This window comes from Balaenoptera ricei, chromosome 1 (assembly GCF_028023285.1).
Source record: "Balaenoptera ricei isolate mBalRic1 chromosome 1, mBalRic1.hap2, whole genome shotgun sequence".
Taxonomy (NCBI): Eukaryota; Metazoa; Chordata; class Mammalia; order Artiodactyla; family Balaenopteridae; genus Balaenoptera; species Balaenoptera ricei.
This window is the reverse complement of record NC_082639.1, coordinates 146,512,005-146,539,593: the sequence shown is the minus strand read 5'-3', so window position 1 is coordinate 146,539,593 and position 27,589 is coordinate 146,512,005. Positions and strand designations below refer to the sequence as shown.

Below are 27,589 nucleotides of genomic sequence, written 5' to 3'. Positions count from 1 at the left end.
ATGCTATAAGTGTGATCAGTTGATTTTTGACAAAGCTACAAAGGCAATTCAATGGAGAAAGTCTTTTTAACAAATGGTGCTGTAATCTGAAGATAGTATACCTCTATGTCTACAAATAGGATTATTTTAAGAATCAATGAGGCGGCATACAGGAAAAGCTTTGCAAACTGTCAAGTAGTCACTGAATACAGTATTATTATATAATTTATATATCTGGTATTATATAGATTATTATATAATCTATATTATATAATCTATATATCTGGTATTATTATATATATATATATCTGGTATAGATATATAGATATAGATATATAGATATAGATATATAGATATAGATATATATCTATATATATATATCTGGTATTATTATATAATCTATATTATATAATCTATATATCTGGTATTATATAGATTATATAATCTATATATCTGGTATAATCTGGTATTATCTATACCAGATTTGCATTCTTGCAAAGGTAGTGTAACCACTACCTTCCCCTTAAAAAATAATTTCCACCTATGTTGAACTGTATGACAATTAGCTAGATTACTTTTCATATCAGAGGTTTACTTTAGAAAGAGATAAAGCAACCATAAATATTAATCAGAAACCTTATTACACAGCACCGATGGAAAGTAACACTCTGAAGCCACTGTAATACACATAACTTAAAAATAAGTTTCTTTAAATATCCCTAACTGGCAGAGTATGACGAAGACGGGACACAGACAGAAAGGGAAATAAAACCTATTAAGACAACTTTTACGTATTTTCTTTTTTTCAAGATATGACATGGTTTAAATCAGAAATGTACATACATACGTGTGTGCGTGTTCATGGTTGTTTTCCTAATGTAAACTGTGTGGGAACTCTAGACCATACACTAAAATTTAGGATAGAAATTTCCATCTCATTCATATTTGTTTCCAGAGTTCTTTGATATAAATAGCAAAACATTTTCAGACTTACTCAAAACACCCATGTGGGGAAATGCTAACATTTGAAAATTAGCTCAGAGTTGTAAAGGGGGTATTGTTTTCGGAGTTGAGGGAAATCACTGTCAAAATGAAATGGAAGTTCCCGTCTCAGAGCTCTGTTTATCCTACTTGGTAGCCTGTGGAGGAAAATTACCAATGAATCTTCGCAGTAATAACAGAATAAAATAGTTTATCTGCCTCTGTTACCCAAAGCACACTTGGGAAGTCTTACAAAGATTCTTGTTCAGGATCTCTTCTAGTCAATTTTTAACATATGCTTAAAGTAATGCCATCATCTTTGCCCATTTGAGATCTGTCCTGTTTGTTTCCTTTATGGGGTACTAATAAACTCCTAAAAATGTTTACTTTGCCTTTAAGTCAACAGATTGCACAATCTCAATATAACAACAACAGGTTCCAAAGTTCTATTTTAAAAATCACACATGACTGTAAAGATGCTGAGGACACTGAAGTATCACTAAAATACTACAGTCTCACTTAACCTCTAACGAGCTTACAGTTTGAAATCTTAATTTAGAAACCACAGAACAAAGTTTCCTTATATGCATATTTTTTAAAAGCTCAGTTCTTTGCAAAAATATTGTAGAGATGTTTCATCCCACAAATCTAAAATAATAATTTAGATAATAAAACCCTTTATGGTTCATATGTGATAGTAATCCACATATGTAAAACATAACCTATGTATTAATAATAAAAATTTCAGGTTCTGAGTTCATTATATTTCAAGGGAAAAAAATCCCATCTAAAGAAAGAGATAAATCATTAATAATCATAGTTGTTGATCAACAGTAACAGAATTTGATGTTTATAACAGGTTTTTCTTTCTCGTAATTGTTCAGAGAGGAGCTCAGCGTACTGAAAACAGAGTGGCTCCCAAGTTTAACAAAGCTAACTTGAGAATGTGCCTGAGACAAACACATAGGGAACATTATTTGGCTACTGCCCTTTCTCCAAGCTATTCAAATGCTTTCCATAAACCTTAGCATTCATTTTTTTTTTGGTAACAATCCTACAATAGAGACTAAGTAATCTCTGGAGATTTGCACAGAGGACAAGAAAGTTGAAGACAACATTAATTTTAACCTCAATGTTGTCAAACTAGAATACATCATGGGTTCAAATTATTATTAATTTCAGTCCACAGAAAGCAGTATCTCCTCCTGTCCTCTTCAGTGTAGCCAAACTGATACACACTGTAGCTTCATCAATAAAAGACATTACCTCCCTGATCTGCCTCATTATGATATATTGAAACGACACGCAATAATGCAACTCTAAAACACAATGCAAAATTAAACTGGTGCCCACGGTGCCTTATTCATCCACAGGCTCAATCCTGAAGAAAGTTTCAAGAATAACAGACCACCTCCTTAGGAATCATGCCAATGCCTTCCTCGTAAAAAATCAAGGCAGCTAAAAGCCCAGGGGGGTTTACTGAACAATTAAGTGCCTGTGTGGCTATTCACCCCAGTGGGAAGCCATTCTAAAATAAACTGCAAGCTTTTTTCTGAGGGTAAGAAAAAAATGCTATGTCAGTTGAAAGAAGCTGCCAGAATTGGGGGTTTCACCAGAAACAGATTTCCAACAGAGGTAGTATGAGGACACACGTCCTGATATGCAGGGAAGCCAAATGACAAATCGTTTTACTAGTTATTAGACTTCAGGCCTCATATAAAATAATGATCATTTAATGAATTTGTAATAAAGAATACACTTTTGGAGAGAGGAATATTTTTGATTACAGGGAAATAATAATGGAGCATCCTTCAAAAAATATGTAGCATTTCAGAATTAGATTTCATAACCTTAAAAATGTTCTAAAGAAGGAACTCAGTTCTATTAACCCTTTACTGCACCATTATACAAGTCCTTTTTCCAAGGCACTAAGGAAAAGTCAGGGTTGAAGTGGGGGTGGGCGTGTTGAGGAGGGGAAGATATGGATGAAAACGAATTTAACTAAAAGGTAAGGAGACTGTTCATAGCATTGGCAGAGTGATTCTCCAGATCTGTGATTGTTCTCTCCTCCGATGCATACCAGTTAGAGTTACAGTGTAAAGTGTGGGAAATAGTGATGAACTTTGCAGACATTCTAATTTTTTAGAAACTCTTGGAAGGTTGCTTGTAGCAACCTTATGTTCTTTAAGATATTATTTAGCAAGTCTCTGTTGCAGGAACTGAGTAGTCTGAGTGAGTTCACTCATACGACAAATACATATTTAACCCCAAATACCAGGTACCAGGCTAGGTACAGGGGAAATAGCAACGAATAGAACAAAGTTCCTGCTTCCGTGGAGGAAGTGGGGGAAGAAGAGAGTAAACAAAAAACAAACAAACAAAAAAATAACCAATATATAGTATATTGAGTAGTGACAAATGCTGTAAGTGTTATTAAAGGAAGCCCGCTTCTCAGGATGCGATAGCACAGAGGGTGAGATGATAGTAGCTTACACCAGAGTGATTGCAGAAGCGGTGAGAAATGGTCAGATTTTGGATATACTTTTAAGGGAGAACTGACAGAATTTGTTAACAAATTAATTTGGATGTCTGAGAACTGGGTGGGCTAAAACCAATAAGAGACATAGCAAGGTTAATATATGAAAGTCGATTGTTTTCCTACATACCAGCAATGAACAACTGGAATTTCAAATGAAAAACATAATACCATTTACATTAGCATCAAAAAAGGGAAGTACTTAGGTATAAACCTAACAAAAATATGTACAGGATCTGTATAAGGAAAACCATAAAACTCTGATGAAAGAAATCACAGGAGATCTAAATAAATGGAGAAATAGTCCATATTCCTGGAGAGGAAGGCTCAATACTGTTAACATGACAATTCTTCCCACTGTGATCTATAAATTAAGCAAAATCCCAACCAAAACCCTAGAAAGTTATTTTGTAGATACTGACAAATTGAGTCTAAAGTTTATATGAAAAGGCAAAAGACCTAGAATAGCCAACACAATACCAAAAAGAACAAAGTGAGAGGACTGGCATTACCTGTCTTCAAGACTTACTATAAAGCTATAGTAATTAAGACCATGTGGTACTGGTGAAGGAATGGACAAATAGGTTAATGAATTAGAATAGAGGGCCCAGAACTGACCCACATAAATACAGTCAACTGATCTTTGACAAAGGAGCAAAAGCAACTCAAAGGAGAAACTGTCTTGTCAACAAATGGTGCTGGACAACTGACATTAACATGCAAAAAAATGAATCTAGACACACATCTTACATCTTTCACAAAAATTAAACTCAAAATGGAACATAGAACTAAATGTAAAACACAGAATCATAAAACTTTTAGAAGACAACATAGGAAAAAATCTAGATGACTTTGGGTTTGATGATGAGCCTTTAGATACAACACCAAAAGCATGATCTGTAAGAGAAATAATTAAGTTGCACTCTATTAAAATTAAAACCTTCTCTTCCCCAAAAGACTCTAATAAAAGAATGAAAAGAGAAGCCACAGACTGGGAGGAAATATTTACCAAACACATATCTGATAAAGGACTTGTATCCAAAATACATAAAGAATTCTCAAGATTCAACAAAAAGAAAACAAACAGTCCAAATAAAAAATAGGCAAAGGATCCAAACAGATACGTCATCAAAGAAGATACACAGATGGCACGTAACCATATGAAAAAATTCTCAACATCATAGGTCATTAGGAAATTGCAAATTAAAAAAAAAATGAGATACTACTATGCATGAATTAGAATAGCTAAAATTCAAAAAACTAACAGTACCATGGTAGCGAGGATGTGTACTGCTACGTGAAAGAAGCCAATCTGAAAAGGCTACATACTGTATGATTTCAAATATACCATTCTGGAAAACGCAAAACTACAGAGAAAGTTAAAAGTTCAGTGGCTGCCAGCAGTTCAGGGTCGGGGCAAAGGGATGAATATATGGAGCACAGGGGATTTTTAGGGCGGGAAATCTATTCTGTGTGTAATGGTGGATACATGACATTATGCACTTGTTAAAATCAATAGACTTGTACAATAAAAAGAGTGAATCCTAATGTAAACTATGGACTTTACTTAACAATAATGTATCAATATTGGTTCATTATTTGTAACAAATGTACCATACTAAGACAAGACAATAGTAACAACTAATAAACACTGTGCTGGACTGAAGTTTATATGCAAAAGCTCTGTACTATCTGCTCAATTTTTCTGTAAATCTAAAATTGTTCTAAAAAATAAAGTATAGAGAGAGAGAGAGAGAGAGAGATAACTACCTCCAAGGTTTTTGGCCTGAGCCTCAGAATGAATAGAGTTGCCATTTACTGAAAGTAGGAGCCGTTTAGGGGACAAATACAGAATTCTTTTTTTTTTTTTTTTTAACATGTATCTATTCTTTTTCAAATTATTTTCCCATTTAGGTTGTTATATAATATTGAGCAGAGTTCAATGGGAAAAGAATTTGAAAAAGAATAGATACATGTATATGTATAACTGAATCACTTTGCTGTACACCTGAAACTAACACAACATTGTTAATCAACTATACTCCAATATAAAACAAAAATTTTTTAAAAATAAGAAAAATATTGAGCAGAGTTCCCTGTGCTATACAGTAGATCCTTGTGGGTTATCCATTTTAAATATAGCAGTGTGTACATGTCAATCCCAAACTCCCTAACTATTGCTCCCCCCCGACCCATCCCCCCCTGGTAACCATCAGTTCATTCTCTAAACTCAAAAGTTTTTGCACAGCAAAGGAAACCATAAACAAAACGAAAAGATAACCCACAGAATGGGAGAAAATATTTGCAAATGATGTGACCGACAAGGGATTAGTCTCCAAAATTTACAAGCAGCTCATGTGGCTTAATATCATAAAAAACAAACAACCCAATCAAAAAATGGGCAGAAGACCTAAATAGACATTTCTCCAAAGACATACAGACGGCCAAGAGGCACATGAAAAGATGTTCAACATCACTAATTATCAGACAAATGCAAATCAAAACTACAATGAGATATCACCTCACACCAGTCAGAATGGCCATCAACAAAAAATCTACAAACAATAAATGCTGGAGAAGGTGTGAAGAGAAGGGAACCCTCCGACACTGTTGGTGGGAATGTAAATTGGTACAGCCACTGTGGAGAACAGTATGGAGGTTTCTTAAAAAACTAAAAACAGAGCTACCATATTATCCTGCAATCCCACTACTGGGCATATATCCAGAGAAAAAGATGGTCTGAAAGGATACATGCACCCCAATGTTCATTGCAGCACTGTTTACAATAGCCAGGACATGGAGGCAACCTAAATGTCCATGGACAGGTGAATAGATGAAGAAGATGTGGTACATATATACAGTGGAATATTACTCAGCCATTAAAAATAACGAAATAATGCCATTTGCAGCAACATGGATGGACCTAGAGATTGTCATACTGAGTGAAGTAAGTCAGACAGAAAAAGACAAATATCATATGATATGGCTTACATGCAGAATCTAAAAAAAAAATGGTACAAATGAACTTATTTACAAAACAGAAAGAGTTCATTCTGGACATGGCAATTTGAGATGCCATTTAGATCTCAGTGGAGATGTCAAGTAGACAGTTAAATATGAGTCTTAGATTCATAGAAGAGGCAGAGGAAGAGACATAAATTTGCAAGTCATCAGTATATCGATGATATTTAAAACCATGGAACCAGATGAAGCTATCTAAGAAGAGAAAAGCTCAGAGGCCTAAGCCCTGGAACATTTTAACCTTTTGAGGCCAGAAACTTGAAAAGGTTCAACAAAGGAAGCTTGTGAAACAGCAAGAGATGGAGAGAGTTACTTAATCTCCTCAAATCCCTAAAATTTGCTTTTGCACTAACTGCTGGTCATTTCTTATATCCTAGCAGATTTGCATATTTTAATTGGTATTTTTAGAGAAAATGGAAACAAGCATTACAATTCCTAATACTCTGATTCAAATAATTTTCCTACCTTTTTTTTTTCAGGATATACCAGCATCTCCCAAAGTGGCAAAACACTTGACTTAGCTTTCTCTTATCTTTGAATTCCCTAACCCCTTCAGCCTCTCCTGATCTACTGCTTACCAGGAGAAGGGGTACTTTTTTCATATTTTCTATCTCTGTCTCTCCTTCCTTCCCTCCCTCCTCCTTCTCCCATCCCCATCTCTCTCACATCAACACACACACACACACACACACACACACACACACACACACACACACACCCCTAATCCAGTGCTTTCTCACCAGTTGCAGGCACGCCGTCCCTCTGCCATTACTAATATCCCGTTTTAAGGAAACATTTGCAGTTTCCATGCTCTCTCAGACCTCAATACCGTGCTCATGTTATTACTTCTGTCAGGAACATCCATTCCCAGCTCTATTCCACATGGAATGCCTACACATATTGCAAACAGCTCGTCCTGCAGGAAGCTTTCTCAGCCTCCCGCACCTCCTGTACCACCAGCCGAGGTTCTATCTCCTCCCTCTGCAATCCTACTCAGTGCCTCGTACACGTCTCTCATTACATTCATCACGATGGCTATAAATGGCTGTCCGTCTCAGTTGAAGACTGTGAGCATCTTGTGATGTTTTGGATCCCTTGAGTCCAGCACACAACAGACGCCTAGTAAATGAATGAGCAAACTAGAAAATCCTGGAGAAATATGCAATTTACTTTTTTATCCTTTCCCCCCAAACCAAAACATGCTTCTTTGACTCTAGATAGTCTATAATTATATTAATATTCATTTATATTCATTACATTTAATGCTTAAAGAAAAAGTATAATTATATACATTCATAGTATTTTTACTGAAAGTTATATAATTTTAGTATAAGAACAATAAATAAAATTTTAATTTTTCCTACACATCTCAGTGTTTTAAAATATGGGTTCTTTTTCTTCTCCCCATAAAAACACTGGTACAATGAATTTAAAAATAAACAGTTGGTCTATTTTATTACCTGGGTTACTGTGTGATAACACATAAAGAGCTAATAAAATATTTTAAAAATAATCATGACCTTTAAGAAAAGAAAAATTACTACTTACAGTCTTTAAAAACTGTATTTAAAAGCTACATTAATTCCAACAAAGAAAAAAGAACTGCAATTCATTTGATTCAATGTAGGAAGAAGGAAGAATGTATTCTTTTGAAACATTGAAAACGTTGACAACAATGCTGTAAGAAACAGGTCGATATGGCTTAATAAGCTAAGCATCAGATTTAAAAAATCACAGGCTAGAAATCCTAACTTTGGCTCTGAATGAATTGTCTTCACTTCTCTTATAGCATAAATTGTACAAGAATCTTGCCAAAAGAGTTCTGATCAAACCAAATGACAGAAGTTCTTAGGCTTTTAGCCTTATGGCTGCTGAACTAGCAGATGACCAATTTGGTATATGGAATGTTGAAGGCTTTTTTCTAAATTTCTAGAGTAATATTCAGACTGGAAGATGCTAAGAAAGAGAATATTTGGAAAAATTGCCTCTCAGATAAACTGGCTGAAGGTACCTCTTTTAGAGAGGTTACCAATCACCACACATCAAAAGAAATGCCACAAATTTGTGGAAGTGGGGGGGATAAAATGATCATTAGACAGGCTCCATCTTCACATAAACTATCCACTATCCTTCTCTGGCACTGAGAGAAGACAGCCATTTATAATTCAGTTGGGTTTAAAAGGATGAATGATTCATTGGTATTACTAAGCAAGGAACTATGGTCCTTTGTAACAAAGGAGATTTATAGAGCATTTCAAAGAACAGTATCTTAACTGTCCCTGAATCTCATGATTGTAGAAAACACTTTGCTCAGCTTTTTTTTTTAAACTTATGTATAAAAGCAGATAAGCTTAAAATATGGCAACTGGGGATTCAGTTTTCAGCACGTCTCTCATATTTTACTGAAGAAACAAAATTGACATTGAAATTGGAAGACAACATAAGTTATATCAGAAAACAAACAAACAAACCCCAAAACTGATAGCTAAAAAGCAGAAAAACATTTTTTTTCTCACAATTTGCTATGGGTCCTTGTGTCAGTTTCTTAAGATATTTTCCCATTTATAACTACCTATAATACTAATAATTACAGAAGCCTATAAAACTATTATCCTAACTTTGTTGTAATATACTTCACACCTTTAGGGACACTCAACAAATATCAATGGCAGGATGGTCCAAAGAGAAGCTAATTAAGCCATGTGAACATAAATTTGACTTCATTTGCTTCCTTAGCTCTGAAAAAGACCCTTGTTTTCATTAGCATTCCTCTGGTTGTCTCATTTTTAAATTCATCAGATCTCTTTGACCTCTGTGAATTTATTACTATGATTTTATATCATCACGAAGTCTGGGGAAACTGTAGTCATACCTCTACGGTCACTGACCAAACCTGCTACATGGATTCTTAGATTCACTTTAGTAAGAAACAATCTAGAGTACTTTCTGTATGCCATCCGAATACATAACTTAATATACTATTTTAAAATGTAAGCTAAAGATTATTTTACATTAGCTTTAGGAAGTATTTTTAGATGAGAGAAAAAGGAGTTGTGACTTTCCCTTCAAGAAACACAAACAATTTCATACTCCATCAACATAATTTTCCCACTAGGTATCAGATATAGGCATTTTACCAATTCTATTCTGCCACTGGAGATCAGCAAGTAGTATTAAATCAATATTTTCACAAGGGACCAGTATACATAAGACCTTCTGAGACTTGAAAAATACGCCAAAGTGTTTTAACTATGAGCAAATATTATGCATAACTGCTTTACAGAAAACACCAATCATAAACTGTACTTTTGCTCAAAGTAATGCATTCACTCACTGCTACTCAAATACACATTTGCTCTGTAATGGAATCTGTCTGTACTCTTGCCAGAAACTATGTACATAAAATCACTAGGTCCAAAGCCTGGGAAAATAAATAGGAAATGGATACAAAAACTGTTTGGGAGTTCTTAGAAACTGACGCACATATAACATTAAATGTTGTCTAGAATTGTTACCTTTTAAGGAGTCACCAAATACATATACACTATAAAATAAATAATGGAAAGAACAAGCCTTGCAAATACATATGCCACTCTGCCACTCAGCAGTCAAGCAGCAAGATAGCTGTAGTTTTAAGAGCTACAGTGAGATTATTTATTGTAATCACTGGGGAAATATTTTATAACTAAGTTGTAGTTAACTATGTAAATGACAGAGTGTGGTCCAGTATTACAAACAACAGACTCCAAAACTTGGGACTTCAATAAAGAAGACAGCTATCATGCCTTAATGTGTAATATGCCCTTTGTAAATAACATGAAGTTGCACCCACAGCAACTGCCAACTCCTCTGGCTCTTGGGCTTTGTATACTACCCAGATTCCCTAGTAATAAAAATGTTATTTAAAGTTTTTGAGGAATACAGAGCATTAAAAAAAAAAAAGCACTATAATCAAGCAGCTAAGCAACACAGTCTAGGATAATGATTTACAGCTGGTTTGCTCAGGTTTGTTGTGCAGTGTGTAGTAAGTAATTTGTTTCTAACAACAAAGCATCAAAGTTGGCAGGTCATATTTTAATATAAAATTAATATTCCCCATAATATATCACCATTCTCACCTACGCCCATTCTACTGTGCTTTCTTGAGTGAAAGTCAAAGGGGGAAGTCAGCACTAAGAGGTCCTGGGAACAATATATGAACCAAAGCTCTACTGTATCTGTGCTGCAGTTCAAAGGAAGTAGACTAGAATCATAGGTCAGAACAACAATGACAACAAAGGTTAAAACCACTAGTCAAAGCTAGGCATTAAGCATCAATGCTACTAAGATCACACAGAGAGGTAACCAGACATTATATGTTGCCTGATGAAAGACTAGACTACCAGCTACAATCTTACTAACATGATCCAATTGCATCTCATCAAGCTGCTGGTTCCAGCTGCCAATTTGCAGAAAATACAGAGGACAGGGAGACATGTTGAAATGCACCGTGAGTAACTGACAAACCCAGATTATGGGAGAGTATGCATGTCAAACAGCCCAGGTTCTTTAATAGAAAAACTGTAAGGAAAAGAGAATGATAGAGGCAAAACCCACAGATCAGGAGTTGGTAAACCAATGGTCTATGGGCCAAATCTGGACTGCCCTCTGTTCTTGTAAATAAAGTTATAAGAACCACACCATTTGTTTATGTATTGTCTAGGGCTGCTTTCACCATAACATGGCAGAGCTAAGGAGCTGCAACAGAGCCCAAATGGCCTGCAAATCCCAAAATATTTACTTTCTAGAGTTTTACGGAAAGAGTTTGCTGGACTCTACTGCAGATCAACAGAGATTTACAGGATATAACCAAAAACATTTTTTAATGGGCAAAATTTGTGAGATGCAAATAAAGAAGTGCTTTATTTGTAGAAATTAAGTTGATTTTAAAATGTATATAAAAAGTAAAAGGACATTACATGCCTCCTGACAAAAGAACAGACCACCAGCTACAGTCTTATTAATATGATATAATCAAGCCCTGGTTCCAGTTGCCAATTTTCAGAAAATACAGAGGACAGGGAAACGTTGAAATGCACCATGATTACACCATAAAATAGTACAGCCAAAATAAAAGTTATTATTATAAAAGTAAGAATAACGGGAAAGGAAAAGGTAATGCTTAGGACAGGGCACACTGAAGGGGTTCTAGGATGGCTAGAAAAGTTCTATTTCTTGACTTGGTGGGTTACAAGTGTTCAAAATGTTTGCCTTGTAACTCAATCTATGCATTTATATTATGTAGTTTTCTGTATCTGGTTTTATTCTACAGTAAAAGATTTTAAAATCACCAACAAAGTAAGAAGAACTATAGCTATGAGACTTTGTTATCTACTATGAGATCTTGGCGCAACTCATTTAATCCTTTATTATCTTTTGGAAACAGTAGAGCATAAATAAAACCACATTTTTAATCTAAGCTTTTTATATGTGAAATTAGGATAAAACAAGTACCCTATATACCACTAAGGATTTTAGAGCTGATGAAATGAGAGTATACATGTGAAGGTACTTTGAAATTCTGTGACGTTCTCTACAAATGCAAAATACTCTTATAACCACATGGAATAACCTACAGCATCACTGCCCTGCTTAAAGCCCTTCAATAACACCATCCATGTACCAGTAATTTTTAGAGTTCCTTCTGGAAACCTAGGACTCAACAGACATGCTTCAGGGGTAGGGAATCATGTATATTGTACAGACTGTGCCTTGCATAAGGATGCCAGGTACAAGTGCATCTGAAATCTGATTTATGGTGCTTGCCAAACCTTGCATCCTGGTGGAGACTTTTTCTGTATGTCCAGAGGGAGTCCCTTTTTCTAATTCACTCCAAGGCATGTTATGAGCTAGCTGTAGCCCTGTTCAAAGATCCCCCCATACCTTCTTTTTGTCAAACAATAACAACATAAACTGTCCGAAAAGCTTCTGCATCATCAAGATAAACATGAACAAGCACATCTTATATTTGTATTTCCCTGATTACAAATAGATTTGAGCATTTGAGTTCCTCTTCTATGAACTGCCTGTTCATATTCTTTGCCCATGTTTTTCATTTGGGTTGTTTTTTTCCTTGAGGCACAGAAGTTATTTACATATTCTGAATTAATCTTTGTCAGCTATATGTCAGTAAATCTCTTCTCCTAGTCTATGCAAACTTATATATTGTCAGTGGGACCATAAACTGATAACCTTCTGGAGAGCAAGTTAGTAATAACCAGTAAAGATGAAGGTATAAATGTTATATAACCCAGCCATTTCACCTCTAGGTTTCTACATTAGAGAAACTCTTATACATGAGAACAAGGATATATTTACAAGGCTTTTTGTTACAGTACAATTTGTAACAGCAAAAAAGTGAAAACAGTGATGGCCTTCATGAGGTACGTAACTCTTCCCGCCTCATGTCCCATCCTTCCCTTCTTTTCTCGTGAGCTCTATACATTCATTTGTTCATTAGTGGCCTTAATCGATGCCATTAATCACCTACTCTGAACTGGGTTCCATGCTAGGCAGGCAGGCACATTTAACTACTTGCACTTGTCCTACTAAAACATGGTGTCTTACAACTTTCAGGAGGCTTTTTCTGTCTTTCTTTTGGGTCCTGACACAACCTTGTGTAAAGTACTTATCAGTACTCCACTACCCTTGTTATTCAATTACCTAACAATAAAATAAGTGGAGGTGGTCCCAAATTACAGTTAATTAAATCTCTGAACAAAGGACAATTCTGTTTTTACCAGATCTCATCTAACAATTACCAAAAAATGAAATAAAATTTATTTTCCAGCCAACATTTAGTGCTAGAACATTACTTTCAAGAGAATGTCTTAAATACCATATGATCACATGCATACGTGGAATCACACACACACACAAAATTCATAAATACAGAGAACAGAATGGTGGGTGTCAGAGGCAGTGGGTGAAATGGGTGAAAAGAGTCAAAAGGTATAAACTTCCAGTTATAAAATACATAAGTCATGGGAATGTAGTGTACAGCATAGTGACTACAGTTAATAACACTGTATTGCATAGTTGAAAGTGGCTAAGAAAGTAGATCTTAAGAGTTCTCGTCATAAGAAAAAAATTCTGTTACTATGTATGGTGATGAATGTTAACTAGACTCATTGTGGTGATCATTTCCCAATACATGCAAATATCAAATCATCATGTTTTATACCTGAAACTAATATAATGTTGCCTGTCAATTATACCTCAAAAAAAGAAAGAGGCTGTCTTGATCAACACGGTATTCCTAGCACTTAGATCACTTCCTGACACATAATTGTCTATAAATATTTGCTAAACTAAAAAGTCCAAGCAATATTATCTGACAGTAATGATATTTAAAAGTGAACACAGAGTGATTTATTTTTGTAGATGATTTATTATCAGATAAAGTAAGAGCTGTTTGTTCTCTTAAATTTTAAAAAAATGTATTTTTTTTAAGGTGAGCTACCTTCATAAATTCCTACCCAAATACTTTTAGGACTTGGCTTAATGAATTTCTTCCCTATACAAGGCTGCCAAAGCTTCAAAGTCAATAATTTTCTTTGTGTTACTAATGAAGGAAAATTCCTACATTAACCACAAACGTCTGAAATTGCAGCAACTCTGTTAGATATGTAACATTTTATATACAAAGTACACATAGAAGTAAAAATAGATAAAAGCTTGCCTACTACCTAAAAATATCACTCCTGTTAAAAACTGAGAAATGAAATCAAACATACACACACAAATCTTTGTTAAAATGTTATTTGCATACTTTGAGTTGAGAAAATTTTATACCATAAAAGGCATAATAAATCTAATGTGTATTGGGCCTCATTTGTGCTATTTTGTGTATTATTATTCCACTGCATAATATAATTATGAATATTTATATAGAAAAAAACACACAGACTTAAGCCCTCTGAGTTATTAAATGCAAGAGTATAAAAATGGATTACTAAGTTAACCTTCCAACTAATTCTATTTAAAGAAGAAAACAAACTTAAAAAGCTAGAAAAGCAATAATCACCAGTTGGGAAAAACTAGAAATTAATAGGACACAAATTTATTCTAGACTTATGCAATGATTTGATTCAAACAGGCTACTGATTTTATTTTTTAGGATTAAATTCAGGTAAATTCTAAATGGTAGTTCCTTCTCCAAACAAATAGTATATTAATAATACTAGCTAGGATGATATTTGTTGGAGTAATTAAAAGACACAAAGGGAGAGATTTAAGGAGTGAATTATTAAGTCTTTTAGACAGAAGAAGCATTATTGGAAATAATGCTAGTAAAATTGTTGTGTGTTGATTTTCAAATACACAGAAAAATCTGAGTAAGGAGCCTCTCAAAGAAGGGTATAAATAGCCTGATATATCAAAAAACAATTCTCATAACAAATCACACATACAAAAAATATTTAATAGAAATCTAAAAATTAATTTAATATAATTTTACACAATACACACAATGAAAATAACCAATTATGGTAGCTTTGATTTGGAAGGGATCTTACATGTTATCTACTGATAATCTATATCCCTCAATAAAACACAAAGGAAGTGAAACTCAGAAAACTTAGGTGTGTCTCCAATCATCAAAGAAAATGTTGTGTCAGTGTCAAGACCAGAACCTAGGTCTTATGGCTTTGGTCCAGTGGTCTTTCTATTAAATCAATATGCATTTATCATAGAGAATTAGGAAAGGAATAGGTGTTTATCAAAGTGCTTCATGTTAGAATTTACGGTGCTCTGTCCTCTTCCCTGTGTGTAAACCCACTCAGATACACCTATGTCTTCCTCTGTCCTTTCTACCTGCCCCACAGCCTCAGAGGTTCAGGTGTTCCTCCTCTAGCTCAATATTAATCTCTTCAACTAGTCTCTTGAATCCACCACTCCCCACCTCTCAAGAGTCTTGCTCCATCAGTAATTACCTTTACTCCTCTACGTTCAGACTTTCTCTAGGACAGTTCACAGGGAAGCTGGCTTCCCTCAGAACAAGGAAGTCAGAGAGAGTGCCTGACAGAAACCATAGTTGTTTTTTTTTTTTATTGAAGTATAGTTGTTTACTATATATATATATATATATATATATATATATATATATATACATACACATACACATATATGAATCACTTTGCTGTATACCTGAAAAAATATATATATGTGTGTGCACATATATATTCTTTTTCAGATTCTTTTCCATTATAGGTTACTACAAGATATTAAATATAGTGTCCTGTGCTATACAGTAGGTCCTGTTGTTTATTTTATATATAGTAGTGTGTATCTGTTAATCCCAAATTCCAAATTTGTCCCTCCCCTCTTTCCCCTTTGGTAACCATAAGTTTGTTTTCTATGTCTGTGCGTCTATTTGTTTAGTAAACAAGTTCATTTGTATCATTTTTTTAGATTCCACATATAAGTGATATATGATATCTATGTCTATCTCTGACTTACTTCACTTAATAGGATAATCTGCAGGTCCATCCATATTGCTGCAAATGGCATTATTTCATTCTTTTTTCATTCTTTTCATTTTTTTATGGCTGAGTAATATTCCATTATGTATATATACATATATATATATATATATATATATATACACATATACATACACACACACACACACACACATATATACCACATCTTCTTTATCCATTCATCTGTCAATGAACATTTAAATTGCTTCCATGTCTTGGGTATTGTAAATAGTGCTGCTATGAACACTGGGGTGCATTATCTTTCAGAATTAGAGTTTTCTCTGGATATATACCCAGGAGTGCGATTGCTGTATCATATGGCAACTCTATTTTTAGTTTTTTAAGGAACCTCCATATTGTTCTCCATAATGGCTGCACCAATTTACATTCCCACCAACAGTGTAGGAGGGTTCACTTTTCTCCACAACCTCTCTAGCATTTATTATTTGTAGGCTTTTTGATGATGGCTATTTTGACCAGTGTGAGGTGGTACCTCATTGTAGTTTTGACTTGCATTTCTCTAATAATTAGCGATGTTGAGCATCTTTTCATGTGCCTATTGGCCATCTGTATGTCTTCTTTGGAGAAATGTTTATTTAGGTCTTCTGCTCAGTTTTTCATTGGGTTGTTTGTTTTTTGGATATTGAGTTGTATGAGCTGTTTGTATATTTTGGAAATTAAGCCCTTGTTGGTCGCAATGTTTGCAAATATTTTCTCCCATTTTGTAAGTTGTCTTTTCGTTTTGTTTATGGTTTCCTTTGCTGTGCAAAAGCTTGTAAGTTTAATTAGGTCCCATTTGCTTATTTTTGCTTTTGTTTCCGTTACTCTATGAGATGGATCAAAAAAAAAGAATGCTGAGATTTATGTCAAGGAGTGTCCTGCCTATGTTTTCCTCTAGGAGTTTTATAGTATCCAGGCTCACATTTAGGTCTTTAATCTATTTTGAGTTTATTGTTGTATATGGTATTAGAGAATGTTCTAATTTCATTCTTTTATACATAGCTGTCCAGTTTCCCCAGCACTGCTTATTGAAGAGGCTGCCTTTTCTCCATCGTATATTCTTGCCTCCTTTGTGGTAGATTAATTGACCATAAGTGTGGGGTTTATTTCTGGGCTTTCTATCCTGTTCCATTGATCTATGTAGCTGTTTTTGTGCCACTACTGTACTGTTTTGATTACTGTAGCTTTGTAGTATAGTCTGAAGTCAGGAAGACCTGTATTCTGAAAACTGTAAGACGCTGATGGAAGAAATCGAAGATGACACAAACAGAAGGAATGATATACTGTGTTCTTGGATTGGAAGAATTGATATTGTTAAAATGACTATACTACCCAAGGCAATCTACAGATTCAGTGTAATCCTTATCAAATTACCAATGGCATTTTTCACAGAACTAGAACAAAAAATTTTCAAATTTGTATGGAAACACAAGACCCCAAATAGCCATAGTCTTTTATAATCTAATCTTAGAAGTAACATTCCATCATTTTTGCCAAATTTTATTTATTGAAAGCAAGTCACTAACTCCAGACCACACTCCAGGGAAGGGAATTACACAAGAGTGTGACCGTCAGAAGGATAGATTATAAGAAGCCATCTTAGAGGCTGCCTGCCACAGCTTCTAAAGAAGAAAAGCAAAAAGGGAGACTTGTTAACCAGATACCAGGACTTCTTATGAAGCTACCAATTAGGAAAATGTGGTATTGGCACAAGGATAAATATATTGACTAATGGAATATAAAGAGAGCCCAGAAACAAATCAATGCATAGAGGGAGTCTTGGAAAATGACAGAGATGATATGTTGGACAATAAGGAAAGGAGGGAATATTCTGTAAACGGAGGTGGAGAAAAATGGTTATCCAAATGAAAATAGGGTTCCTAGCCTTCCTCTCATACCATTAAAAAAAGCAAACTTTAAAACTCTTAGGAAAATATAGGTGAACTTCTTTTAGACCTTTAGACAGGAAATAGTTCTTAAATTAGATACAAAGATATTGATTATTAAAAATGGATAAATATGATTATATTCAAATTAAGAACTGTATTCATCAAAAGATACCTGAAAGACAGATTTTAAAGCTCAGAAACACAACCAAAAGGATTATTATCAAGAATATATAGGGCTTCCCTGGTGGCACAGTGGTCGAGAGTCTGCCTGCCAATGCAGGGGACACGGGTTCGAGCCCTGGTCTGGGAAGATCCCACATGCCGCGGAGCGACTGGGCCCGTGAGCCACAATTACTGAGCCTGCACGTCTGGAGCCTGTGCTCCGCAACAAGAGAGGCCGCGGTAGTGAGAGGCCCGCGCACCGTGATGAAGAGTAGCCCCCACTTGCCGTAACTAGAGAAAGCCCTCGCACAGAAACGAAGACCCAACACAAGCCATAAATAAATAAATAAATAAAATTTAAAAAAAAAAAAAAGAATATATAAAGAACTCCTAGAAGTCAATGAGAAAACTATAAGCAATCCAGTAGGCAAAGGATATGAAAATACATTTCTCAAGAGAGGAAATATTAACTATATAAATAAATGTTCAATATCAGAGAACTGCAAATTAAGACCACAATGAGATAAGCCATTCAACTTACAAAAATTTAAAAGTCTGAGAATACTAAATGTAAGAGACCACACAGCTTCCAAAGATCTTGTTTACATTGCAGGGGAAAGTAAATTGAGGCAACCACTTTGGAAAGCAGTTTGAAATTACCCCCTGAAGTTGAACATTAGCAACACTCCATCATCAAGAGAGTAGGTGTGAAAACTGTGGTACAATCACACGATGGAATGCTATATGGCAGCCTCCCACCTCCAAAATACACAATAGATCAATGTTAGCATTATGACATTAAGTACATAAAGTGAGCCTCAAATGATTACATGCCTTTTTATAAAGTTAAAAAGATCTAAAATGAAACAATTCTCAATGAACATGAAAAATACAGTAATACTTTACAGTAAATGAATACTTGCTAAATACTCATATTTAACTTATTTCTCAAATAACCAGGAGTAAAGCAATGATCCCTGTACCCCAAATTCCTTTTAAAATATATTACTACCTCTACAAATGCTTTGAGAGGAAACGAACAAAACCTCCAAATTTTTACAGTCATCGAACAGCTGATTATCTGAAAACGTTAACAATATGTGGCAGACACATTGTGAGAGGGAAAAATCAAGATTGTTTTTAACCACATTCCTTGTTTCAAACCTTTCCAATGTCTATCTCTACAGAATCTCTGTCATTAATTAAAACCAACTTGTTGAAGCATCTGTGATATATCAATATTAGACAGAATATTAAGATATTTTATTTTCAAAGGAAAAGTGTAAATGACAAATGCTCTGTTTGTATCTGTATGTAAGTGTTCATTGTTGTGACCTGGAGTTAACTAAAAAAGTGGAAGATAAAATTTTACAAAATGTATACAAATATTATATATATATATGTGTGTGTATGTATATGTGTGTATATATATATATATATATATATATATATATATATATATATATATTACTACCTCTAATTTAATGATTCCTAGCACTTTATTCAGGAAAGGGACTAATCTGTTAAACAAAGATCAAAATCACCTGCCCACCTGTTATGGCTGAGGGAAGCACTGACGGGTGTAGGTACCACAGTCTGTAACCCTTCTCCTTCTATCTCAGTACCAAGAAGGCAGATGAGCTGGAGATCTGGTAATCCCACACAGTTTACTTCATGCCAACTTTTACCTGAAAGTGCATCATTGAATGGACAATAATGTTTATCAAAAATAAAAGATAAAAATTCCAAACACCTACCTAATACTCAGCTGAGCAAACATCACTTATAATGCTATGTCTCCTTATCATTCTAGTATTTTCTGTTACCCAGTAATTCCCAATGTAAAGGAATAAAGAAATCACAACAGTGACAAAATTAATAGCAAATGCATAAATGCTATATGCCAACCCAACTCCTCATCCCCCCACCACCGCCCTAATAACAAAACAATAATAAAACAAATACTTACTCTCCATGAGGTCCAGGTAAACCAAGAATGCTATATAAACTTGGGTGGCATCTCCTATATCTAATTCCATCATTTCTAAATACTGAAAATCAAAATGTAATTGTCAAACAGAGAAGGAAGAATCTCTTAATATTTTCTTTCAATCAACAACTATTCATTAAATAGATAATATATAAGACTCCCTTATAGGTATAGTGGGAGTTACATGGCAATTAAGCCCTGATCCCTATCTCTAAAAAACTTATGGATTGTTAGGGTAAACACACGCACACCTGCAACTGTAGGTAAATAAAAATACATGACAGTAAGTGACTAAAAACCAAGTGAGTGGAGTAAAAAAACATGACACAACAGGTCAAAGGAGCTCCACTCAGGTGGCTTGGTTGGTGAATGTTTCCTGGCAGAGGTGGGATGCAAATTGGGCCCTGAAGGACTTGTCGTGTATGATTCAAATAAATAGAGAAGGTAGAGTAACAGTGTGAGTAATCACACAAAGGTGGGAATAAGCAACACATATTCGAGGGCCTATAAAGAAACCTATCTGCCAGGAGTAGAGACATTTTTTAGTAGAACTTTTGTTGGCGCATGTTAGTGGGAGCCTCTATTTCCCTGGTCTCTTATTTGCCTGTGGAGGAAGTCTGCAAGAAGACCACTCCTGGCCTCTCTCCCCACCCCTGCTCACTCAAGAGTAGGGAGTTATTTAATTGTTGGTTTTTAAAGGACCAAGCAAGCTGCTGCTGCTTTCAGACTTGTTGCTCAGCACTGAGCAAACATTCTTCAGGGGCCTGCTCCTGCAGGAGAAGCCTGAGGTATCTGAGCTATGTCAGTGACTAGGTGGGGAAGCAGGGACAATGCAGAAGTGAGGCGTCAGCAGACCTGCCTGGGTGCAGATCTGAAGTCACACTTCCCCATCGGCGTCCTTCTAAGTGTGCACAGGTACAGGAAAAGAGGGGTGTTATTAACTGTCCTCCTCAAACCTTAAACGTGTTTGAAAATGACACTGAAAAGGCAATTGGGGACCAGGTGGCAAGGTCTTGATGGCCAAGCTAATAGTTTGAATTTTACCCATAAGGAAATTCTCTAAGCATGGGAATAATATAATCAAAATGGCGTTTGAGGATGATAAATCTGATACTGCGTTACTGGATCGACCTAAGTAATTTTCAAACTGAATAATACAAATGCAGAGCTGAAAAATCAAACAACCAATATAAATAGTAACATCAAATCTAGAAGTTTTTAAAATTTGTTACTGTTGTTCCACTTATTAAACACTTAGGTAGTGTTTACTATATGTCAAGTGCTTTACCAATATTAACTGATTTAATTCTGTAACAACCCTATAAGGTTAGTACTATTCTTTTCCCCATTTTACAGATGAGAAAACTGAGGAACAATGAGATAAAACAACTAGCACCACAAAAAAAAAAAAAAAATCACAAAGCTGGTGACAGAACCAGGATTCAAACTCAGGCGGTCTAACTTTGAGTTCATGCTCCTAACCACCATGATCCCTCTCATGTTTTGGTTCTTTTATCGCACTGAATAACATCTCCACGCTAGTGTTTGTTTATCTCACCTTGAGGGGAAATAAGGGGATCGGAGCAGGAGGATAAAATCAAGCAAGAGAAGATGAAAAGATCTTCAAATTGTTCCTTTTCTGGACTGTTTTTAGATTATTATCTATGAAATATTGCTCTCCAGCAGAAGACTGCAATTCCACTAAAGTTACTAGACCAAAGTATCTAGTCCCTGATATTCCTACAAAAACCCTTATATCCATTCACTGTCCATTCATTGTTTGGGCCATGACTGGTACAGGGCAGCAATTTGCCAAGCAGAGGCAAATGAGGATTGTGCCTAAACCTTAATCATTGTAGACTACTACATCTTATCCATGACCCACCAACTGTTTTGCTTGGTCACTGTGAGGATTAAATGAGACCATCCCCAGAACGAGCCCTAGACAGCAAAACTCAGATTAGTGGAGTGGTTACTATCTGGCCTGAGGGGCGATGTATTCAATGTTGTTCCCTCCAGCTAAGAATGGTCTGAGGGAGTGGGAAGGGGGCGGTGTCAGAACAAGAGTTCAACTCATTTAAACAAACAAAAACAAGGTTGCCTGCAGCGGGCGGTGAGCATAAAGGATCCCCTTCGGTGAGGTTCGCGCGTAAACGGCGATCCCATGCGGTTGGGAGTCAAGGGCCCAAAGGCGAGCACGGCCCGTGGGTTCCGCCTGGGATAGAGGCCAGGACCGGCGCCCTGCTCCTCTCGCGCCTCCTGACCTTAGGGTGCGTGCCCATCCAGGCGTCCTCGGGGGCCCATGAGGGGGCGCCGCCGCCGCGATCGCCGCTCGGGCGCACATCGCTGCAGCCCGCGGTCGGCTGGGACTCACCGCTCTCCTCCATGCCCTGCCGTGCGGTGCGCCCGTGGTGCACCGCGCTGCGCTCTCCGCGCCCGGCCAGAAGCAGAGGCGCGCGCGTTTGGGTTCCGCTTCCCGGTCGTCCGCTGCGCTGGCGCGGGAGAGCTCAGATGCTGGGAGGACAGTTCTATCAGCCCCACTTGCAGACAAACATAGCTAGAACCTGGGCAAACGCACTCCCCTTTCGGTCTGCGCTTATTCAAATCTGGGCAGATGCTAGCGAGAAGAAGGTTCAAGAATACCCCGAATCCAGAAGCCCTTAATTCTCCTTACGTCAGCGCTGTTTGCAGCTCTGCTGAGAAAGTGGGGGAGACTTAAGGCTTCTTTGCCCTGACATGTAAGCTTAAAGTGTAGAAGTGGATGAGATCTCCAGAGAAGAAAGTGGAAAGGAGAAAGACCAGATTGCCAAGGACCGTAATTTTAGGGTGGAGCGACCTTTCAGGGTTAGAGGAGCAAGAGTAAACACGAGTTGTTAAAAGGAAACACGAGCGGTCAGAAAAGTAGGATGCAAACCAGCATAGCATAAGCATGTGACGTGGAAGTCAAGGCCGAGGAGTTTCAATCAGGCAGAGTAGGACATTTTAAGCATTTACCTAAATCCCTAAAGTGAAATGGGGGGACGCCAGAAGTTGCTCTTATGTTTTCACAGCATCCCTCTTCCTGAAGTGTTGAGAATTGACCTTAGGGGTCAAGGGTGGAAGCAGGGACTGGTTAGGAGGTATTGCATTAACCAAGGCAAGAAGTGACTCTCAAGAGTCAAAATGCCAGGCGGGGATAGAACTGCTTCTGCTTCCAAATATGACAGGCTAAGACCCTACTGGACTATCCCCCAGCAGAAAACATCTAGAAAAATTGGACATAATACAAAAAGCAACTAGCAGAATACCCTGGAATGCGAACAGAAGCATGACTCTGGTGGGGAGGGCAAGCTTGCTTGGAGAAGGGCAGATGAGGAACCATAAACGAAAGCTGCCCTTTTCTTGGAGTTTAGCTTGGAGCTAAGTGCGGTCCAGGAGGCAGGCTCTTTGGCAGCAGGGGTGCATGTGCGAAAACTCCCAGTTTTTCTTTTCTGGAGAACCAAAAAAGTGAAGCCAGGAAACTTTGAATGCTGAAGAAATTAAGAAATCCCAAAAGGGCAGGAGCCAGAGAGAGGATCCCCTAACTCTGCTCACATCTCTGACAGATCCTGAACCACCTGAAACAGAATTACAGCAGTTCTGTTAAAAACAAAAGATCTGAACTGAGGCTAGGGTTATCCTCAAAGAAACAGAGTTTATAGTTCAAATTTAGCCAAGAAAATCGCCTGCTAATGCAAAGGAAATAACACTCATCAGAGAAAAGTCATAGAATCCAGAACCTCCACAACTTATTATTCATAAAGTCCAAGATATGATTCAAAACTACTGACAAATGAAAATCAAGAAAGTGGATCACATTTTGTAGAATCTGGCCCTGAGATGAATCAGATGTTGAAACTGACAGATAAAGAATTTAAAGTAACTATTATAACTATCCTCAATGAAGTAAAACAAAACATATTTTCAGTGAATGAAACTCTCAGGAGACAAAAAAAAAAAATCTCATCAGGGAAAAAGAAAAAAGAATCACATGGAAATTCTGGACCTAAAAATTAAAGTTTCAGAAATAAAAAAAATTCACTGGTTGGATTTAACAGCCAAATGGAAATTACAGAGGAAAAAATTAAATGAAATTGAAGGTAGAGCAGTCATCCAAGAAATCATCCAAGGTGAACAACAAAGAGAAAAATGATTTTTTAAAAATAAACAGAGCCTCAGAGACCTGCCACATGATATCAGTCAATCCAACATACATGTAAATGAAATACCAGAAAGAGAAAAGAAATAGAATGGGATGGAAAAAAATGGAAGAAATTAAAAATTCCCCAAATTTTATGGAAGAAATTCGCAGGTACAAAATGCTAAATGAATACCAAGTAAAATAAACACAATGAAGTCCATGCTGAAGTCAAACTGTTTAAAACCAGATAAAAAGCTTGAATGCATTTTTAAAAATGCATTACATATAAGGAGAAGTGCATGAAGATTCATAAATTGCCCTAGAATGTATTACATTTGAATAAAGTCATTAACCTTCACCTCTACAAGCAGCTGCTAAGCCCTAAATGAGCAAATGACACTGAAATTAGTAGGCTTCTTGAAGCACTGAGCACTGACACTAATTCAAGTAATTAGAGGTAAGTAGATCTTTCTCTCTCACCTCTAAAGATCCCAATCAGTTCAGGTGATGGTACTTATAGAAGCATTTAAGGGTGTTCTGTTCCTCATATGAGGAAAGGGGAAATTTTATAAATCAGTAAGGAGATCCAGTGGAATTAGGTACTATGTGAACAAAGCTCAGACATCTTCAAGGGAAGATTTTCAACTTCAGAAAAAAAAAGAAAGGTGTATGGGGCAGGGAGGTTAGGGAATTCCAAAAGTATACAGAAAGAACCATAAACTGAAAAAAAAAAAAAAAAAGCAACAGGCTAATGCTATCCTTTGGCAAATAGATGAAGTTCTATTGCTTAGAAAAAGCATGGTATGTTTAAGCATAAATATTAAATGCTTCTGACTTTTGATGTCATCGTCTATTATAAAGAGTTGAAGAATGAAAATAAAATGTCTTTTGCCTTTCGTATTAAACAATGGAAACATAAATATGTCTTGGTGATTGGGAATGGTTAAGAAAGAAAACAAAATATTTGGGAACACTTAACCTAGTGTTTAAAGTGTAGTCAAAATGTCTGTTGTGACAATCTAGAGTAAAATCCACCAAGGACAGGTTAGAGTTTCAGCTTCTGATAGACTGAAGAATTTCTCCTTTTATAAATGCTTCAATGGTTCACTATATCAGAGAACCAAAGTGCTTAGGAAAAAAGCTAGGTAAGTAACAAGTAAAATTCCCCCTGAGTATACTGGGTGAAATCAAATTCAATGTAATCTGGCACTTGCTCTACTGATTTCCCATGTTGATATCTGAGCCAGACCGTTTTATTCCTACAAAAAAGTCTGTAATGTTTAGGCAGAGACATTAATTCAGTTAGAGTCTCCAGAGGAAAAATGAACTTTGAATTGTGGTATGAATGTTTAGTGTGTTAAAGAGAAAAAGCTTTGACACAGTATTGTGTAAGACAATGATCTCAAGCTGAAAAATGTAGGCTAGCATTCTGGATCAGCTTTTAATTCATTGATTGTAAGAATGTTCATACATATCTCGTTCCTTCTTTTGTACACAAAGCATACAATTCCCCATTCTCTGTGTTTCCAGAATAGGTGAGATGTTTATACTTTTAGTAAAATATTTAGAATGCTGTGATATTTTACTATTCATATGCATGAGCATGTATGAAGAATCTCATACATATAGAAAAGAATTCAGAATAATCAAAATATGTTCTCTCCAATTTCTCATAAATTTAAGAGTGCAATCTAAATTCCCCATTTACAAAATCAGGATATAGTATATTTAATTTTTTTAAATACTGCTTACATTTGGAAAAAAAACAACAAAAATAAGGTACCTAGAATCAAAATGAGCAAACCCTTTATGGAGAACATTATAAATGTTATTGAAGCTCATTAGAGAAGTCTATCTGTCCATTAATTTAGGTCTTCTCTAATGAGCTTCAATAACATTTATTGGTCAGTTTGGGGGGAATTGCCATCTTTATAATACTGATCTATAAATTGTATAAACTGTAAATTTCAATCACAGTCCCAACAGGGATTTTCTAATACTTGATAAACTGATTCTGAAATGTGGGCATAAAGGGCCAAAAATAACCAAGACCCTTCTGATGAACAAACTGAGGGAACTTATAAAGGTCTGTAATTAAGAGTATGTGATATTTCTACAGGGGTAGATAAACCAACAGAATCAAGTAGAGAGTCATACAAATATGGACAGAGATGACATTGCAGATGCAAAGCAGAGTTGAGGCAATGAATACATATATGTATACATACACATAATATATATGTACATGTATATTCATATATATTCATATACATATACATATATAGGTATATATATTGAGGTATAACGTGATTTACAATTTTGCATTAGCTTCAGATGTACAACATAGTGATTCAATATTTTTATACATTATACTCCATTTAAAATTATTATAAAATAATGGCTATATTTCCCTATGCTGTACAATATGTCCTTGTGCTTATTTATTTCATGCATAGTAGTTTGTATCTCTAAATCTCATACCCCTGTCATACCCCTACCCCCTTCCCTCTCCCCACTGACAACCACTACTTTGTTCTCTATATCTGTGAGTCTGTTTCTGTTTTGTTATATTCATTTGTTGGTTTTATTTTTTAGATTCCAAATATAAGTGATGACATATAGTATTCATCTTTCTCTGTCTGGTTTATTTCACTAAGCATAATACCCTCTAGGTCCATCCATGTTGTTGCAAATGGCAAAATTTTATTTCTTTATATGGCTGAGTAATATTCCATTGTATATATATGCCACATCTTCTTTATCCATTCATCTGTTAATGGATGCTTAGGTTGCTTCCATATCTTGGCTATTGTAAATTATGTTGCTATGAACACTGGGGCGAATGTACCTTTTTGAATTAGTGTTTTTGTTTTCTTCAGATTTATATCCAGGAGTGAGATTGTCCCATTATATGGTAGTTCTATTTTTCGTTTTTTAAGAAACCTCCATACTGTTTTCCACAGTGGCTGCACCAATTTACATTCCCACCAACAGTGTACTAGGGTTCCCTTTTCTCCACATCCTTGCCAATATTTGTAATTTGTAGACTTTTTGATAGCCATACTGGCAGGTGTAAGGTGATATCTCATTGTGGTTTTGATTTACACTTCTCTGGTAATTAACGATGTTGAGCATCTTTTCGTGTGCCTATTGGCCATTTGTATGTCTTTTTTGGAAAGATGTCTATTCAGGTCTTCTGCCCATTTTTTAATCAGGTCGGTTTTTTCTTTTATATTAAGCTGTATGAGCTGTTTATATATTTTGGATTTTAACCCCTTATTGGTCATATCATTTGCAAATATTTTCTCCCATTCAGCAGGTTGTCTTTTCACTTTGTCAGTGGTTTCCTTT

The 27,589-nt window shown here is 35.9% G+C and overlaps 1 protein-coding gene across 1 annotated transcript in view; it reads right to left on the bottom strand.

Moving 5' to 3' along the window:
- Positions 1–22,511, bottom strand: part of TSEN15 (tRNA splicing endonuclease subunit 15) — a 38,430-nt gene extending 15,919 nt beyond the window's left edge. The window contains exons 1-3 of the mRNA XM_059904103.1: positions 22,344–22,511; positions 20,059–20,140; positions 19,642–19,777 (exon numbers count right to left, since the gene is read on the bottom strand). Coding sequence (XP_059760086.1) covers positions 19,642–19,777; positions 20,059–20,140; positions 22,344–22,466 — 341 coding nt within the window. The 5' untranslated portion in view covers positions 22,467–22,511. The remainder of the gene's footprint in view (positions 1–19,641; positions 19,778–20,058; positions 20,141–22,343) is intronic.
- Between the last annotated feature and the right edge of the window lie 5,078 nt (positions 22,512–27,589).